This window comes from Gymnodraco acuticeps, unplaced genomic scaffold (genome assembly GCF_902827175.1).
Source record: "Gymnodraco acuticeps unplaced genomic scaffold, fGymAcu1.1, whole genome shotgun sequence".
In the NCBI taxonomy this organism is placed as follows: Eukaryota; Metazoa; Chordata; class Actinopteri; order Perciformes; family Bathydraconidae; genus Gymnodraco; species Gymnodraco acuticeps.
Genome location: NW_022991216.1, coordinates 237,106 through 256,704, shown reverse-complemented (window position 1 = coordinate 256,704; position 19,599 = coordinate 237,106). Strand labels below are relative to the sequence as shown.

Below are 19,599 nucleotides of genomic sequence, written 5' to 3'. Positions count from 1 at the left end.
GTACTTATGCTAAAACCTTCCCTGTCTATACCACTTTACACTGCGTTCCAATACATTTCAGAGGGAAATGTACCATACAAAACATAATTTAGTTTATAAAATATATTGCGTTGTTTCAGATTAAATATCACTTAAGTATTGTTAAAATCCTCTTTAACCAACTATAAAGTGCTGCTTGAATGTTAATTCATCGTTGATCATTTTCCAATCATGTAACTGACTGAACGCTTTCTGGCTGATGTTAACTTTGATAATTAAAGTACGTTGTTTTCAATTAATTTACTTGGGCAACATTTCAAATGCTTTACTTTGAGTCCAACTATACGTTTTTATGATTTGTGGGGGATTGTGTAAGAGTATTTTAATAATACATAATACATTTCCTCAAAAAGTACGACAGGTTTTATAGTATAACATTACAATTTATACTTCTTTTTTTTTTAAACGTATTGTTTCTACATATCAAAGAGAAATGCTCGTTTTTATACTTTACTACATTTATTAAATAGCTATAACAGTTACCTTTCAAATTAAGAATTGTAATACAAAAGATGCATTAATTTAGATTAAAGAACAAAACTGCTTCAACACTGACATGGACTATTCTACAGAATTAGTACTTTTACTTCTGATACTATAATTAAATGTTGTTTCTAATGCTAATACACCTTTGGTAACAATTCAATCCAGGGGTTTCTCTTAATAATCCAGTATGTTTGCAGTATGGTATTGCATGAATGGTATTACAACAACACAAAGCCTGGAGCCGGGCCACAGCTGCTGCTTCCTGGGCGGGGACACAGCGCGCACCAGACCGCCACTTCCTGACAGGGTTACCGCCAAACTTTAAACAACAAGCTGTAGCTATCACCGCTCTGATTAACAAGCAGGTTTATTAATCTGCAGAAAATGTCTTTAACTCCAAAGAGGCCGTGTCCCGACTCAATAGACGACACTATGAACAACTCCATGGAGAAGAGGATACGCCGGATATCAATTGAGGGAAATATTGGTGAGCAAAGCACCACTTTATGGCGAAAATAATTAAAAAAATCTAGCTCAGAACCTTAACTGCTCGCTAGTTTAGGTGACAGGTGTTGCGTTCCAGACAGTGATAACTCTTTATTGATCCACTATTGTTTCGTTACAGTTTTACCGCCAATTGAAGGCTGCATTTTATGCCTCCACTTATACTAACAGTACAGCTAACATACCTGCATGATGTCGTGTTGCTACATATCACTGACTATGATCAATGTTGACTTTCTGGATCCTTTTGTGTTCAGCGGCGGGCAAATCTACCTTTGTGCGGCTTTTGGAGCAGGAGAGCGGGGACTGGGAGGTGGTACCAGAGCCAATCGCCAGATGGTGCAATGTCCAAACAAAAGGCAGTGACTTTGAGGTATTCACATTGCATTTTTAAAAGTAATGGTCCCAAATCAGTCAGTTGGCACCCATACACAGTGAATACGCAGCACACGGTTGTGGAATATCTTCACATCTGCTTTCTTCACATCTGCTGTGTTTACAAGCGCTGCTTCCTCTTTAAGTCTGGGATACATTTCATTATGCACCAGCATGCTGCGATCCTCTCTCAACCAGTGATTCAACATGCTCTGCACACATGAAGATGACAGGGAGAGTCTTCATCTGTATTTAGAGTGCAGCTGCCATCTGTCCACATATCTGCACTGGTCATCACCACACACACACCCAACAGATGGTCCATCTCTGGACAGATGAACATGCCTTCCTAGGGCCGGGGCGAACATCTCTGACCCCCCAACACAACCGCAGGGCTAGCCTCACCCTCACTCATTATTGGTGGTTTAACACACCCACATATACACATCACTCATACTGTGGGTTTAGCAATATTCAGGGTGATTTGAACTAGTTTGTTGGCATATCATAACATGTACTGTATCGTAGAATGGTATAGTTGTCTCTTGATGACTAAGGATTCTGATACATCTGAATGAATGTCCCCTTAGTTCACTGTGAAAGTAAAAGGGATATTATCAGTATGGACAACTGTTGAGAAATCCTCCTACACTCATCTGCTGCCACAACTCTCAGTATATTGTGAACAAACATAGATGGTTGTGCGCCCTCTGCTGATCAGGATGATGTTCATTAGAATCATGCATGGTGGAATGAGTGTGTTTAAATAATTCTGCTTCAGTCATCAATCTTGCGAGTTGTCATTTTTAATTTTAAGCTTTGGATAAAACTTAAAGGAATGCTCCACTCATTAGATAATTAATCAAAACTTCAGTATTTAGTGAAACATTATGTTTAAACCATACCCTGAAGAAATCAGCGATATTCCCCGGTAAATAATGATTTTATAGCTCTTTTTGATCAAAACCTGTATATTCCGTCAGGCCGCTGCCATTTTGCCCATTTTCAGTAGTCACGTGATGGTCGTGACGTCATCAATGCGTTCACTTTGTAAACACACGAAAACATGGCGAAGTTTTGAGCAATATGAAGAGATTGGAAGGGGGAATTCAGCCATACAGGTTCGAGCCTACTTAGTACTACTTAGTAGATACAATGATTTTGATTACTAGATATGTATGCATGTAGTACCACCCTTGCTAGCGATTCCCTCTCTAGTTTAGCATACTCAGCCTCGTTGTCCCTGGCCCTAGAACCACGATTTTATGGGGCCGGAAAAACTGGGGGGGAAATACCCACTAGCCGGTACTACGCTATATGGAAAGGCCACCCAAAACTGGCCTGGCCTGGACGATAAAGGACGTTTAAACGGGGCTACCCGCTGCAATGGAAATGCGCCATAACATACCTTATTCTTACTCCGAGCACTACTTCTGGTCCTCCGTCGCTTCACACTTGCAGAGGGCGATTTCTCAACTGGCCGAACTGGTGTCCTGGTCGGTGATGACACCAGAAAGACCGATGGTACTGCATCTCCATTAAGTAATGGTTGTTCAATAAATCCCATGTTATGTTTTATCATACTCATAGTAGTCGTCCGGAAACTTGAAATGTTCGCTGCATACATGCGCCTGTGGATCTTTCGGTTCGGGCCGGCCACATTTCGCTAGCCACTGCCTCCGAACGTACTTCCTACGCTTACCTTTTGGCAACAGATGGAACCGAGCATTCCGTGGATTGTTCCCATCAGAATTGTGGCAATGTTTCGCGATACAATGAGGCATATTTGAAGAGAGTAACTACAGTAAATAACATGAACATCAACGTGTCCTCGAAACCAAACGCATGGTTTACGTCACGTCCGGTAAAATGGCGCCGCTGTTGATGTTATTTCGGTAATTAATCAGTTTAAAATCACTGTTAATGTCATCGGATTAAAAAAAAAAAAAGAGAGACTGGCAGAGACTGGTCTGTTTTATCGGATGATCATTTTTTTTAAATGAGTGTCATGAGCATACCATTCCTTTAAATAAATGTAATTGCTGCATTTATGGAGACATTGTTTAGTTTACCTTTTTAATAGGCGACAAGTAGTTTTGACCTGAGTAGATATGTGTTTTAATGATTGATTCTTCCATTGTTTTCCTTTTGCCAAAATGCAACATTGCAAACATTATCCATTTGCTGCAATTTCAATGTGATGATTTTCACTAGCTTAAACATATACTAGGAAAACAACCAAATGTTGGGTTTGGATTGAATCCGAATGCAATCAATGTAGAAATACATGGACTGTACACTAACCTATACTTGCAACAGACTTATTGATCCCTAATTGGGATGCACTCACTTATGACCTCTATTACATTCCCCTTGTCCCTGTGTCTCAGGAGCTGACCACCTCTCAGAGGAGTGGGGGGAATGTGTTGCAGATGATGTATGAGAAACCTGAGAGGTGGGCCTACACCTTCCAGAGCTACGCCTGCATCAGCAGAGTGCGCGCTCAGATCACGTCGGCCAATGGGAAGCTGCGAGAAGCCGAGAACCCTGTGCAGTTCTTCGAGCGCTCCATCTACAGCGACAGGTACCACTGAAAAAACGGATGAATTCAACAAGTATAAAAAGCATTGGTGCAGATATAAAAAAGGGTGACGGTGGTTATCCATCACTCTTGGCAAAAACTGAACAGTTTGTGTTTTGGTATTCATTTTAAGATGTCATGGCTTATAAAGAAATGCAATCTTTTTATTGAAAAATATGTTTTGATGGATAATGGGATTAATGTGAATATGCAGCTTGCAATAAACACTGACTATGGTTATTTTGTTATATGTTTAATCATCTGAAAATCCTTGTCATTAATGTCCCAGATACATCTTTGCAGCCAACCTGTATGAGAGCGAGTGCCTGAACGAGACGGAGTGGTCCATCTATCAGGACTGGCACGGGTGGCTGCACAGCCAGTTTGGAAAGCACATAGAGCTGGACGGTATCATCTACCTCAGAGCGGCCCCGGAGGTAGGCTGGCGGACTCTGTTGCCTCCTTGCAATCAAACTACACCGGAATAGAATGACCTTGCTAAGGAAAATACTAAGGGAGTCACATTGATAACTATGTGTTATGTCATGGAGGGATATCATCATCCAAAGCAAGTCTGTCACTATTACATCCTAGTGCATCACCTTTCCCTTGCCCATTAATGATATTGTGTCAACTTATAGTTGTTTATTCTGACTCAATTTTAGAATGATTACACATTTAGTTTAGAGGTAATATGTTATATGATCATATCAATCGCAGGCAACTGAACTGCATCTAATACAAATCATATTGTGGTAGAAATTGCAAATAATTGATCATATTGTTATGAAACCTGAGGTTTACAGGGTTCAGTACATACAGATTTCAATAATATGATTTTGTTGTGTGTAGAAATGTTTACAGCGGTTGCATCTGAGAGGCAGAGAAGAAGAGCAAGACATCCCTCTGGAGTATCTGGAGAAACTCCACTTCAAGCACGAGAGCTGGCTGCAGCACAAGACCATGAGGTGAGCACACACACACGCATCAAACGTTGCATTGCTGTGTGGACAACAGATGTCTTTTTATAACAGAAAAAGGATGTTCTTACTGATCTTGGCCATTAGAAAATACCCCATTATTGCAATAACCTGAGGGCAACTAATACATTGAAACTGTTTTGATACATGTGATTTACTGGAAATGTGTTAGTTTGTCCCATTCTCTGTACACGATTTACTAACCAAGATTGTTCATCCTCTGAAGGGAGTAGCTTAATTCATATTCAGGATACTGCATCCATTTTGATGTTGCTTAATCATCACTGACAGTGTCCCCTGTCCTCTCCGGCCCACAGAACGGATTTTGAGTATCTCAATGATGTGCCCGTTCTGACCATAGATGTAAATGAAGACTTTAAAGGAAACAACAGCAAGAGCGCTGACATGATTGAGAAGGTGAGTGACGGTTCAGCCAAAATTAAGATTTGAAATGGACAGAATGGTTTGGGATTTGTCTCCACCCAAATACTCCAAACACGCCTTTTTACTTTGTTATCCCCACAGCTGGATTATTTAACCAGAGTATCGCCTTTTTGATAATGATGTTTTACTTTCAGAGCGAGTTTAGTTCCACATTTATTGTTTGCATTAGTGACTTTAATTAGTTATTTTGTATATGCAAACACAAAGGATGAGATCATAGGTATGTTACCTGTAACTACCTAACCAGAAAGCAGTTCAAATGGGCTCCACCTCCACCAGCTCAACATCAAAAGAGTACATTCATGTAATCCTATCTGATGCAGTATGAACGAGCTATTAAAGCATTACATGCTATAATATTGAGCATTTCATTGTTGTTTTCTTATAACAAATGTGAAGCATGTTTCTAATGCAAATCAAGTTGTTTCAATAAGTACACGTTTGTGTCATTTGAGAGAAGATAGAATAAGGCTTCACTTTAATCAAGAAAATGACCTTTAGTTTAAAAGATTTGAAACCACTTCATTTGTATTAGAAATATGTTCGCCCAATTTTCACTTAAAAATAAAACATGTGTTCACTATTTAGAAACCAAATGAAGTATAACTAGACAGTAAAATGTGTATTGAGTGTTTGCTGTGATACTGACACACACACATCCAGGTTTCACCTGTAGTAATGAGGCCTGCAGGGATGCTTATGTAGCAGTTTCATGTTGATGGTAAACACAGACGCTTTTTAGAGATTTCACAATGTTTCCAGTTATCATCATAACCCTTTGCACCAATTCGGAAAGCTACTTGTTTATCACTTATTGTGATTTTGGAAAATAATGTCCCTAAAGAACAGCAATGATTGTACTAATGTGTTAACTCATTCATGCTGACTCTTGTTTTTTTATTTTTCAGGTCAAGGAGTTTTTGAGCACTTTGTAGAATTCAACTGATGATAGAGATTTAATTTGCAGCTCAAAGAAGAGAACCTGGATGGAGTTTTGTATAATGATGAAATGTATCAACAACTTATTTTTCTACCCCCTACAATCCCCATTAATGTTCTGACATGTGGTGTTTTTCTAAAAAGACGTTTTTATTACTGTTTTCTTACATTTTTGGTGTATTTATAAATATTTTGTGTGCATATGCATGCCTGTTGGTCCTTACAAATGACAATTAACTTGACATACTTTATTAATTTGTGTGTTTCCTTGTCTAATATATACTGTAGAAATAAGTCCTAAGAAGAAAGTATTTTTTCAAATTAAAATCATTTTAGTTTATTTAAACATCCAAACCCAGGGTTTATTGATTTTCAAAATAAAAGATTGTAATAGCTGGCCTTTATGGCTCTGACTGGAATCTTCTCAAGTCTTCCAGAAGATGTCGCCAGTCCCCATAATGCACTGCTGTCAGCTATTTCAGACTGCTGAGCTTGCTTTTACCTGGCAGCTTTAATGGAATTGTTTTAAGCTACCTGAAATAGGTGCCTTCCTTCACCTATGGCGCCGTGTATGTATGTGTGTACATATTTAATATACATATCACAATGCAAAGCAATGTGTAACGCCTAACCCATTAAAAACGTGTTTAAAATCAACAATAACTAGTTTAGTTAGTATGTGATCGATATACCAACTGAATACACATCAGCATTTATTCATAGGTTGAATCTTGATATAAACTGTACTTTACAAATAAACGGGGTCCACGCTGATGGAATTCTCCGTCCAAACAAAGAAAGTGCGTCTAATATTTATTTATTTTCATATGTGACACATCCGGTGATATTATAGGATGTCCTTTTTAAAATGCAATGTGGACAGTAGACAAGACCTTTGTAAAGTTTAAGTGTTTGGTGCGCCACCCATGAGCAACTTTGTGACCTCCACCCCCCGGTGGCGTCACGCAGGAGGAGGGATGGCACTTTAAATATGGAGAAAGACACGCTGCGGTCTCAGAGACTCTCCACACGCTTCCAGCGAGACACAAAGGGAGACTAGCTCAAGATGTCACCTGGAGAAAACCTGCAGAAGTCCAGCACGATATGAAGATTGTGTGTTACAAGTTACATTTGATTTGTAGAGTCGCAGAAATCATTCCAGAGAGATAGCTCCTCGACTCCTTTCTTTTATCCACTTAAAAAAAGCGTCAGCTAGAGGTTTTCAAACATCGACTACAAAAGGACTGCTGGACGCCACACTGATCATCTGTAAAGGCGAACTTTGTCACCATGAGTTCCGAAAAGAAGTAAGTTCATGATTTTCCTTTTTTACTCTTTTCAGCAGTCTGAGTAACCATGTTTGTGAACTTTTACTTTGTAGCTTGCGGTCCATTTCCTGCCAGGTGTAAATTAGTCATCAGGTGAATATCATTCAGCAACTTAACTGAACATTCAGAGTGTTTTCCGTAATATTTTCTGTGCGTAAATTCAGTGCATCATCTGGGTTGAGTTACACCTTGGCTGCAGCCACTGGTGCCTTACTGCTGTGGTTATGGACGTCCTGTAAAAGGCTAATCTATTTTCCAGGCTGTCATTCTGAGTTAGAGTGACGCGGGGAAAGCAGGCCAAGCGTTGGAGAGTTGTCCTTGGTGTAACTTTATGATTTAAAGCTGTGTATGCCTCAGACCATACGGTATCCGAGCTGAGCAGACACCCCAAAAATCCACACTGGTTGTGAGTCAGCGTGTGTGTACACGTTGCGCAATGACGCAGCAACCGCAACAAATCAGACTGGAGGGTTACTATCAAACACGGAAACGCACTAGTTAGTGTGGAGAAACTTTTCTGACATGCACCTGGAATTCATCAGCTGGTTTGCGAATTTCAGCTGCAGCCAGTGTACGTAAGGTTTAAAGTATCAGTGTGAGCCCCACTGAATTGTTAGTAGGTGTGGCGCACAATCCCTTAAAGCAGGGTGCCCAACCAGTCGATCGCGAGATGTGTCTAAAAATAGAACAATATTCTGTTTTATCTGTGCCAGAATAATGCACGTGAACGCATCAAAGCTTTGTGATTGGCCGGCGTGACCCCATGTGTCTAACTCAAGTTAGATACCGTTATTAAGCAGCTGTAAGTTTTAGTTTGTTTGAATTTATTCATTATAATTATTGTACAAAATGGTATAAGAATGCAAACTTAAATTGATTATAGTCTATTATCAATTCAGGTTAAGAAACTAGTGTTGCTTGCATCCTATTTTAAAGGCATTTATTTTTATAATCTACTAAAATGCAACAAAAAAAGGGTTTGATTCTATTAATTTTGTCTTTTTTATTGCACCTTGGCAGCAGATTCCTGTGTAGCTTCAGATCTGAGTTGTCTTATTAGTAAGCCTCATTTATACTTTTGTAGCAACACTATTTTTATATAATGGCAAAGAAAGGGTTCAGAGTCTTTCCTTTTTTCCCTGTGTCATATGTGGCAGCACTGTTCAATGTTTCTTGAAAACATTACCCACTGTAGTGACGTGTGAATAAACTCCAACTCTGTATCAACAGCACTGTTGTGTAACTTCAGTTGAATACTTGTATGTGTGTAGATTAGAAAGAGGTAAGATAAAGGATCTGCAGTATTTTATGAAGTATTCATCGTACAAAGGTCAGTTTTATACAAGTAGAAGTGTGTATTTATACCTGGTTGTAGGCTGTCAGTAACTACGCCTCTCTATTTGGACTGGTAGATCTCGGCAGACTGGCAACTTTAAAAGTAGCTCTCGGTTCAAAAAAGGTTGGGCACCCCTGCCTTAAAGCAACATGGGGTGAAACCAAGAGTAAATAACCTGTAGTGATAATGTTGCTGTCCTTTGCTTTCACAATGGCTGCAAAAACACAAGATTTGTGTATTCCTCATTCTTTAGTAATTTCTCGAAATGTGTTGCAATGAGGAAATGTTCCCTTTACTTTTGTTCCATGCAATGACTGTGTGCATCTGTGCTGCCTGGAATGGTGAATGCTCCTTTGTGCTCTGCTGAGTGATGCTCACTACAATCCATTTCCTCACCTATGCGAGGAAATTCCAAAAGTGAAGGCAGACCTGTTGAGCGGGTGGTTTAATATCACAAAAGGTATAATATCCTTAGCCCTGAGCCTGTTTTCAGGTCTCAGGCTCGAAAATGACATTCCCAGAACAAATGACCATATCTTCACTTCTAAAAGGGGTAAATTAATAATATTTTTTCTCAAAGCAATGATAGACCTGTGAGTTGGATGTAGAAAAGTCAGAATCAATATAGATGTTTTTTATTTTAAAGTAAATTCAGATTGAACATAGTAAAAAAAAAAGTAAATTACAGTGTCTGTCAAAAAAAACATGACTTATAGTGAAAACCACCCTTGAATGATGGGATAGTAGACTAAAAGCTTTAGGAATCCAAACTATAACATAAGTACCCTGTATCAAGATTGATACTTATATTTCTAGAATCTGTGGAATCTCAGCTAGCTGATATCTTTTTTGTGCAGATCTGATAAGTAATAAAGTATTTATAGTTCTGTGCGAAGTGTGTTAGCATTTTTCGCTCGGGGCTCATTTAGACGCTTCTTGTGAGACTTGTGTTTTGTTTCGGTAAAAATGGTTCATATCGTATAGTTATAGGGTCACCTGGCCGGGGGGGATTGGCTGCTCCCTCTGTAAAGAGACGGATCCCTGATCCCCAGCAGCTGGTCCCGGCTCCTCACGCACCGACAGCTTTATCCAGCCTCATGAGGTCAAGACACAGAAGTGAGAGGTTGTGAGATGACTGCATCTGATCGCTCTGACCCTCACCCAGCTTTGATTATTTGTATTAATCATGCAGAAGAAGACAAATGAAAAAGAAGTGTTGATATTTATAAGAAGAGCAAGGATCTTATCGGTCTTGTGCTTCATATACATTTACAAGAGATGCATTTGGCTTTTATTTTTTTGACCGGTTTTCACATTTTTGACATAAAGTCGTTTAGACCTAAGTTACTGTAGAGTAGATTTAAGCTTTTTCACCTTGCAGCTCCCCCTGTCTTCTGCATTTCATCCCGGTCTTATTATTTTGATCTGTGCACCACCTGTGGTATGTTTCTCAACATGAGGGTCTCCCTGTCTGAGGCCTTTTTAGAGTAGATCGATTTAACGTGGCGCCATAGTTAACCTGCAAGTTGAGCTTTCTTTGCTCTCCTGTGAGACCAATAGTTTTCAGTGAAATGACCTGCCTGCATGGTACATGTTGCAGACGTAAACGCTACAGGCTGGAGATGTGCTTCTGTAAAGATCCTTTGCATATGCAATATTTGCAAGAAAAAAAAAAAACTCCACCTATTTGCTTTCTATGTCTGTTCACTTACACATTCTCAGTTGAAAATAGGGTCGTTTAATGATAAATGGAAAAGTATGAGTTCTTCCCAAAAGAAAAAAAACATGTGACCGAAATCCCTGAAGCTGGTGGTGTTTTCTGTACGATCTGTCCTGGGGGGAAAGGAGAGAGGACAAGTAGAACAGAACATTCACAGAATCTGCAGCGGAGCAATAGCGCTGGCGTTGTTCACAGGTTGCTGTGTGGGAACCAGACTCCTCTTTTCTTTTTGTGAGCAACAATGGGCCACAAAAGCAGGGTACAGAGTCTAATCACTGTATTGGTATTGCTGGTGAAGTTGGCAGCGAGCCCGGCCCCTCCTTAACACTTGTTTGATCTCAGAGCTGGAGGATCAACATTACGTCAGCTATCAGCGTTCTGCTTCTCTCCCTCTCTCTTAAGGCCTGATAGCATATCCACAGGGGAGGTTCAGATGAGCGTGCAGCGCAATCAGAGGAACAAGTTGCGTCCTTCCGGACTTTGTTTATTTAGCAGCTGATGTACACTGCTCCTATCCCCTCCTTTCTTGAACTGTGTCATCCCCAGACGAAGATTTCTCAGTGGAAACTGTCCATGTGTTTATTGACATTCTTGATGCGCATCTAAAATCAAATATTTATTTTTTGTTGTTGGAGAAAACTCATAAAGCGGTTGGACAAATTAGCCACGATTTGATACTGACACGCTTAACATTAATAATTGGATCCTCTTATACGCTTTCTGTTTCTTGACATTATGCCTAAATATAAATGAGTTATTCCTATGAGTGAAACGTCAACCTTCACGTTGTGAAGACGGTGCATTCTTTCCATTTTGCAATTTCTTTTTAGCAGAGTATCCATTTTAAAGTTACAATTTTTCCAATTATTGACTTATTTAGTCCACGCTTTGCTGGACTGGAGGAGGCACATTCCTGCTTTGAGGGATGTTGACAATTACCGATCAAAGGAAACTGAAGGTCCAGAAGATGTCTCTGAAATAAGACATTGTTTGTTCACCTTAAAGTCCAATAATGACTCTCCAGATCTTACTGGGTGAAAAGTGGGTTTTACTTTACATTTTCTACATTCACTCACAGAGGAGAAGAAGCTGTAGAAAATATATTAATGTTGTGCAAAGCATTGTAGGTGAATGGGAACTTAACATTTGATCAAATGTGGGAGATAAGCATAGCATCAGAAATGCTAATATACGTGAGAGCTTGATCTGAGCACCTATTCATCATATTTATTTTTTAAATTAAAATGTACAAAATGATTGTTATGGACAGGGGTGCACATAACTTTTTTGCCCTGGTTCTCAAAGGAGCACCTGGAGATGTTGCTTGGTGCTCATCCTTAAAATGAAATAAACGGTAACTTTTGAGGGGGTCTTGACTTTATTTGCCAGACACACGGCACTAAACACACATGCAGAGGTGAACACAGAACACACACACAGAGGTGAACACAAGACAACATTAGCACGACCAGTAATCCTACAAGCTGTCATCACTACCCTCCTGACTGTTCTCCTCACTGTCTTCCTCTCTGTCAGACATGGTAGCTGATGATGTAGGCCTACTTCTTTCTCTCTGGTTGAGTCTGCGATTAGCTGCTTGCATCCACAAGTCAACAGCTGGTTTTGAGTCGAAAGTCTCTGTTGTCATCTTAGACAAGTGGATGTAATCAAATAAGTATGTGAACATAACCAATAGCCTACCATAGCCAATAACAAATGAATGTAACTTATTTTATTTGTGTTGTTCATTCATATCTTATTTTACCTTAACATTTATTTATTTATGCATTTTATTTTTGGTTACTGTCCTATAGTATACATTGGAATGATTTAAAACCTGTTTATCCCAATAATTACAAAGGAGTGCCTTGGAAATATGTGTTTACATAAATTGTGACCAAACCGTTTGAACTTAGACTAACGGCCCGTCCACACAGCAGCTTTGAACAAATCTTGAAAATCTTGGAGCTGGGCGTGTCTGACAGCTTGGGGATTTTTTGCGAGCAGCCTCAAAAGTTGAACATTGTTCAACTTTGGAATCCTGAACATCCTGGAAATCCTGGAAATCTTCGCCTCGCCCCCCCACAATGCAGTTCGGCGACAAGCGAGGGAAAGTGATGTGATCCCCATTCAAAGTCAATGGGCGGAGACGCGCTGGAAGCGGTGGACAAATCGCCAAAAGCTGCTGTGTGTACGGGCCGTGACAGCTTGGGGATTTTTTGCGAGCAACACGACGAACAACCAATCACATGAATCTCCCGCCCCCGACATACAAAGCAAAAAAAAACGGGGATTTTATGCGTTTATATAAACTCCCCAAACAGGCGAAAACCTACCAGTTTCATCCACTGTCTCTGGCACCTCCCTCCATGCCTGGTTCCTCCGGTTTGTATCCCGGTAAATAGTCTGGTCGTAAAGAACCGGGTGATTTGCTACCGTAATTTCTCGTTTGGAATATGAGGAAATGAACTGCGGTCTGGCTCTCCCTGCTTACACGCGGTTTGATTGGCTAGAGCTTCTACTGTCAGATTTTACGGTAGCAAATCACCCGGTTCTTTACGACCAGACTATTTACTGGGATACAAACCGGAGGAACCAGGCATGGAGGGAGGTGGCAGAGACAGTGGGTGAAACTGGTAGGTTTTCGCCTGTTTGGGGAGTTTATATATATATATATATATATATATATATATATATATATATATATTGCTCGCATAAAATCCCCGGGTTTTTTTTCTTTGTATGTCGGGGGCGGGAGATTCATGTGATTGGTTGTTGGGTCGTGTTGCTCGCAAAAAATCCCCAAGATGTCAGACACGCCCAGCTCCAAGATTTTCAAGATTTGTTCAAAGCTGCTGTGTGGACGGGCCGTAAGAGTCCTTTACCTCACTGAGCTGTAGTTAACTTATCAGCCTCTCAGTCTGACTGGAGAGGACTCTCCCTCCACATTATTGTAGAAACATCTTCTTATCTCCGTTAGAGCAGCTAGCACGGCACCAGATTATAATAACAACAGCGCTGGTAGGCTACCTCTCTCCCTCGCTCACTCGCATTTTGTCTGTGAGCTGCGGGCGCCAGATAAACCAACATCTCCCATTTTCATCACTTACAGCGCCCATCGTACAGGGCAAATGAAAGGTGGAACCGGGGTGAAAAGGGTGTTACATTGACTTAATTGTGAATATTGTTACATCAAGGCCGAAAATTAGGATGAGCCCCAACGGTCAAAATGTTTTTTTCCCTCCCAGAACTGCCAGCGCAGCGCCTCCCCAGATCTAGCGCCCTATGCGAACATCTAGCCAGCGCTACGGGCCGGCCCTGAGTTCATATCATGGTTCATATGCAACTCGCAAATATCTTTCTCTCTCTCTCCTCTCTCCTCTATTTTCTCTTTTCTCTTCTCTCTCTCCCTCTCAATGTTGGTACGCAAATGCGCTTTGTTTCAAATGACCCGGTGCTCTTTGTTTGGCGGAGGTGCGTATGCGCACCTGCGCACTAGTTATGTGCAGCCCTGGTTATCGAAGTCGTGGCTCAATATTGCTCTTTAAAATGTAGGTTTTTTTTGCGCCACAGTTACAAGTTAACAAAGAGAACAATATAATAGCCTGTATGCTTATTCAACAGCAGAAACTAGCTGAGTAAGTGTGTTTATCAGGATTTTGTTACAGAATAACCAGAATATGACTTTTATTTTTGGGCCCAACATGGATTTGAATAAAAATAGGGCAAAGCACATTGTCTAAAAGGTTGAAAATGTTGCTTCTTAATGTGTTTTTGATTAATGTGTTTTCAAATATTTGGTTGTTTAATCATTGTTTAATTTGAGTTTGTTTTATTGTCTCAGTGATGGTGGAGGACAAAACGTGTACATCTTCAAGTATGTTCCAGCGACTATGTGGTGATCCATATTGAATATTTGATCTCTTTTGCCTTGCAGAGTTGAAGACGAGGCAGTCTTGGACAGAGGAGCGTCCTGTGTCAAACATGTCTGCGATGAACAGGAAGTGGAGGGTAAGATCAGTGATGAATTCCAGCACATTGTCTAGCTGACAGACATGTCATAAGCATTAACCTATCCTTGTCTTTCCACACATACTGTTCACAGCATAGTGTGCATGTGGAAGCTTAGTGTCCCCTCTAGTACAAGCACAGAATTCAACAAGTTATATAACATGAATAAATATCCACTTTATCTTGACATTTCTGAACAGGAAGAAGTGTCTTCAAGTGCTCTAATCCTGTCCAGTGCTGGCTGTCAGCTAAAGCCACAGAATAATTTATCTTGATAGGCTTTCATGCAGTTACATTCACATTTCACAAACCAACACTTGCACATAAAGAGACGTACGTCACAGCGTCTGGAAATATGTCAAGCTGTTCGTGTGTACTCAGTAATTGTTGCAAAATCCTTTTTGCTTCTCTTGCATGGGAATGTGGTGTGCATGTTGTTTAGCGTGTGCCTAACGTGGTCTTTGGTTTCTAAAAGGAAGCAAAACTGACAACTTTGGATGTGAAAGATACCATCAAATCCAAAAAGGCATGTTTATGGAATTCATGGTTGAATGGAAAAATACATGGTCGCTTCAACACTAACTCAGTCAGTAAATCCAGTTTGAGTTTTCACTCTCTCTGTGTCTCTTTAATTACTTCCTGGAGACATTCAGTTACCATTTCCTGTATAAGCTGATGTGTAGGAAGTAGTTATTTATTTGATTTAGCAGTTTGACTGACTGATAAGTAACCCACCAACATTATCACTGAACCGTTTCGACCTCGGCAAGCTAAAAAAACTGTTTGCGTCAAAGCAGCCTTGTGATAAGCAAACATTTCACACCGCATCCGAGTGCTGAGACAAATTGCCAGCATTCACCATTAATGTGATTTCCCTGTAACCGGAGAGTAATCCGACCTGCGTTTCCTCTGTTGCTCTGCACAGGTCACCACACTGTGTACATTGGTGTGCATGTTCCCAAGAGCTACCACCGCAGGAGACGCCACAGACGCAAGTCCGGCCACAAGGAGAGGCGGGACCGAGCCGAGCACGGCACGGAGGGGTCCAAGTCGGACGGGGACAACGCAGACGAATCCCCTCCAAGCATCCTCAAACCCCTCGGTGAGTAATGATAGTGATGGAAAAAGTATTCAGGTCTTTTACTGAAGTACTAAAGTACAGATACCATATTTTAAAAATACTCTGTTACAAGTACATTTCCTGCATACAAAATCTTACTTGAGTAAAAGTATAAGCATCAAAATATACTTTAGGTAGCAAACGTAGTAGTCCTTGTTATGGAAAATGGCCCATAATATATTAAATGACTGCATTATGATTATTGATGCGTTAATGTGTTCATCACAGCTGGTAAAGGTGGGCTAGTTGTAGTTACTTTATATACTGCTGCTGGATATTATAACCAATATTTAGTAGTGGTTTATATTTAGTTTTAGCTAATTATCTGTATATGTAAAGTATTAAAGCTGTCAAATAAATATAAAGGAGTACAATTACAATATTGGCTTCTAAAATGTAGTAGAGTAAAATAATACAGTAACATAGATACTCAAGGAAAGTACCAGTAACTCAAAATGGTATTTGAGTAAATGTACTACAATCGACCACTGGTAATGATCAGAGTATAAATTCACCACATTAATAACAGTTGTATCATTTTTGAGATGTTGGTTGAGTCCCATTGGGTGAGGTCCAGCAGCCCTCTGGGAAACACAGTATCAGCGTTTCTGTAGTTAAGGACACAGGGTGGGGTCGCAGCACCAAAAACAAAACCACAACACAGAAACCTACACTCAACAGAATTAGTGGAGCGAGGGAATGGGAACATGCCGAATACTAATCTGAAAATGATACCGGATTGGCTTAACGTGTGTGAAGTAACTACAACAGGGGTATTATCTGTTGTCATGATGATTAACACTGTACTGTGTGGGATCTGTGAGGAAGGATTCCCAGAACATGTAAAAAAGGTAGATGGGAAGAAAGATTTGGAGTTAAAGATAGCCAAAACAGCGATAAGTGATATGAGGATAATGCTACACATAATGGGCCTAATGTAATTTCAGTACTTATAAGAGCAGTGAAATAACAAGTATGGATCAGATAGTTGTCAATTAACATGATGAAGCGGGTTTTCAAAATCAGAAATCCTTTAATAGTTCCAAATAAATCCAATAAAGTGCATATCCATGGTATTTTAGTGCTGTTCTGCCAATAGCACTAAATGAATGTTAGTCCATAAAATGCACATACAAATAGTCTCTGGAGTCTTCTTCCTGCTGAAGGAAACACACCAGATGTCTTTCCATATAGAAGCTTAAGGAGGGGCATTGTAAAACCAATAATCCCAAGATCATTTTCAAGACCAGGAGGATGTAAATCAGAAAGAGTCTTTAGATATAGGTCAGTGTCAAAGCCATACATCTTCTGAATGTATTAGGATTCTTTTTTGAACACCTTGTGGTTACACAGGTGGGAAACCAAGAGCAACTGTTGGTAAATGAGCCATATAATTATGTAGGTCTTTGTTTAATCTCTGTATAGTCTGTACCACCACACAAACCCAATAGGGAATTCAAAGAGCAGCAAACATTACAATCAGGTTTAAAGCTATTTGCAAGATATAATTATTCCAGCCTTGGAATTCACCTTCTAATAGCACAGCCTGGAAACTGGCATAATGGAGCGTGTTTACTCTGCTTTACTGTGGTGGAGGTAACCATTAAGGTCTCAAAATGAACTGAAGATGGGAAAAGGAAGGGATTTTCTTCTTAACTCGTGTGTGAACAATAATATCAGCACAACATACCTGAATCCTTTTTTAAAGGTTAACTACATTTACAATTATAAGATATCACGAGCTGGTAATTACTATCTGAAATAGACAGTCACAGTCAGTTTTAAGATTGGGCTTGAATCAAATGTGTAGTAAATTGTGGTTTAATCCAATCATAGCAGACGCATCACACAAGAATTCAAAGAAACCATAAAGGAGCTTTAGTTTTCTAGCAACGTGTGCAGACATGCACTCACTCTGGGAAAATACAGAAGAGAAGTCTGTGTAGGTTTGAAGTGGTAGCCTAGTTTTAAACAAACCCGTTAAAAAATGAACAGGTTGAACTGCAACATCAAATGTTAAGGCGTGTTAAATCATCTTTAAGGTTAACCCAGGGCAATAAGAAAGCTTGTGTGTGTTATTGGTTGACTGCAGTATAACATTTGCAAAGAAACAGACCCCAAAGAGAACTGGATGCCTCTAACTGGATTTGGAAATAAAACTGTACACTACACTGTGTGCTACAGATCATGGTTGGGATATATTATCAAGCAACAGGCGTGTCATGACTGATGTTTCCCTATCTGACAGTTTCATTTTTTTTTTTATTCAGCAGCTGCTACATATGTTGAGAAATCAAGATGAACTTTACTGATTTGGCTTTTCACACATGTTGCAGCCATAAAATAAGTTCCAGTTAAAAAACATGCATACGCAAAAAACAACAGTGGTGATAAAGGAAGCCCCTTTCCCTCCCCTACAAATCCCTTTAAAAAAACAAAACAAGGATAATCCAATGTCAATTGTGTGTATTTTTATTTGTTCTAATTACACAGCCATACATTAGTTTTTAGAATCTTATTTTCCCTCTACAAGATACAATATGATTGTTCCCTCAACATGTATTCAGGACATCAGTTGCCTATTGATCTGTTACTCAAATTGGATGCAGATCAGTAAGAGGAGAACATTAAGGCATCCCCATGTTACTTATCATACGAGAAGAACATTGTCCCTCTATCTTGGATGTGTTTCCCCCCCACGTCACACCTTTCTCTAACCTGCCGGCATCACGTTGAGCTGCGGCTCGCAGACGAGCACCTGAGTAATCCTCTCTCGCTCCTCTGACACTGTAATCCTCCTCTGTTACGCCTCGTGCCCAGGTGATAAACCCCTCTGTGCTTAGTCATCCCCAGCTCGCATGATATAACTAGAGTTTTGCTCACATTAATCTGTCTAGATGTCTGGCCCCCATCTGTTTACTCTGTGAGCCCAATTACAGCCTTCTCCAATATTGCAAATCCCTCTCAAAGAGACTAATGGGCAATTAGATTAGGTATTTGATAATGCTTATTTGACCCCTTGTGAAGCTGTTATCAAAAACAGGGTCGTAAAAATTCAGAACCGTAGCTGTGAACACTTAATATTAAATCATAAATGAATGTCAATGGCGGTCTCTTCATTAAAGGTCTTTTCGAAATGCTTGCAGCCTTTTTAAAATGCTACACGGTAATTTAAGGCCACTCTTTTGTGTGTATGGTTAAAACACGGCAACATTAGTTTAAATGCAAACAGTGTTGATGGTATATCCAAAGAATCAGACTGTGAATCAGAAGGCGTCAGATGTGGAACAAAACTAAACAAAGACAAGACTGAAACTGAACTGTGGCCCTCTTTAAATGCACACACACACACACACACACACACACACACACACACACACACACACACACACACACACACACACACACACACACACACACACACACACACACACACACACACAGCCACTGTGGGGATACATATTTGTTTTCCTGTTGAGCTGTACACCACTTTTTTAACCCCCTACAATACAATAAAAATGTAAACTAGATTTTTGCTATTTTTAGGTGACCGTGGTTCTGGCTAATTAATGAGGGGTGGGTGTGTGTGAGAGTTTGATGTTGCATTCAGGCTGACATGTGCCAATTGTCAAAAGCCCTAATTCAAAACACACAATGCTAGACAGAGCCCTCCACTTGTTGGATTTTCCGCTGTTTTGCCCTCCATCTAAATCCCCATAATCCTGTTGACTCTGGC

At 40.1% G+C, this 19,599-nt stretch overlaps 2 protein-coding genes across 6 annotated transcripts in view; both read left to right on the top strand.

The window, feature by feature from the left end:
* The first annotated feature begins 806 nt into the window (after positions 1 to 806).
* On the top strand, positions 807 to 7,144 carry dck (deoxycytidine kinase). 2 transcript variants are annotated; one of them, XM_034238775.1, is made up of 7 exons: positions 807 to 1,012; positions 1,287 to 1,402; positions 3,795 to 3,988; positions 4,275 to 4,422; positions 4,838 to 4,953; positions 5,283 to 5,382; positions 6,318 to 7,144. In XM_034238775.1, the coding sequence occupies exons 1-7, from the start codon at positions 910 to 912 to the stop codon at positions 6,342 to 6,344; spliced, it is 804 nt and encodes a 267-aa protein (XP_034094666.1). In that variant the 5' UTR covers positions 807 to 909; the 3' UTR covers positions 6,345 to 7,144. The 2 variants fall into 2 exon arrangements, with proteins under 2 accessions (XP_034094666.1, XP_034094667.1); XM_034238776.1 differs by lacking the exons at positions 807 to 1,012; positions 1,287 to 1,402 and adding an exon at positions 2,473 to 2,525.
* Positions 7,145 to 7,287: 143 nt separating this feature from the next.
* Positions 7,288 to 19,599, top strand: part of LOC117561423 (electrogenic sodium bicarbonate cotransporter 1-like) — a 35,860-nt gene continuing 23,548 nt past the window's right edge. For 2 of the 4 annotated variants that reach the window (XM_034238827.1, XM_034238828.1), the window contains exons 1-3: positions 7,288 to 7,655; positions 14,670 to 14,743; positions 15,669 to 15,845. In XM_034238827.1, coding sequence (XP_034094718.1) covers positions 7,639 to 7,655; positions 14,670 to 14,743; positions 15,669 to 15,845 — 268 coding nt within the window. In that variant the 5' untranslated portion in view covers positions 7,288 to 7,638. The remainder of the gene's footprint in view (positions 7,656 to 14,669; positions 14,744 to 15,668; positions 15,846 to 19,599) is intronic. The other 2 variants (XM_034238825.1, XM_034238826.1) reach the window with 1 other exon arrangement.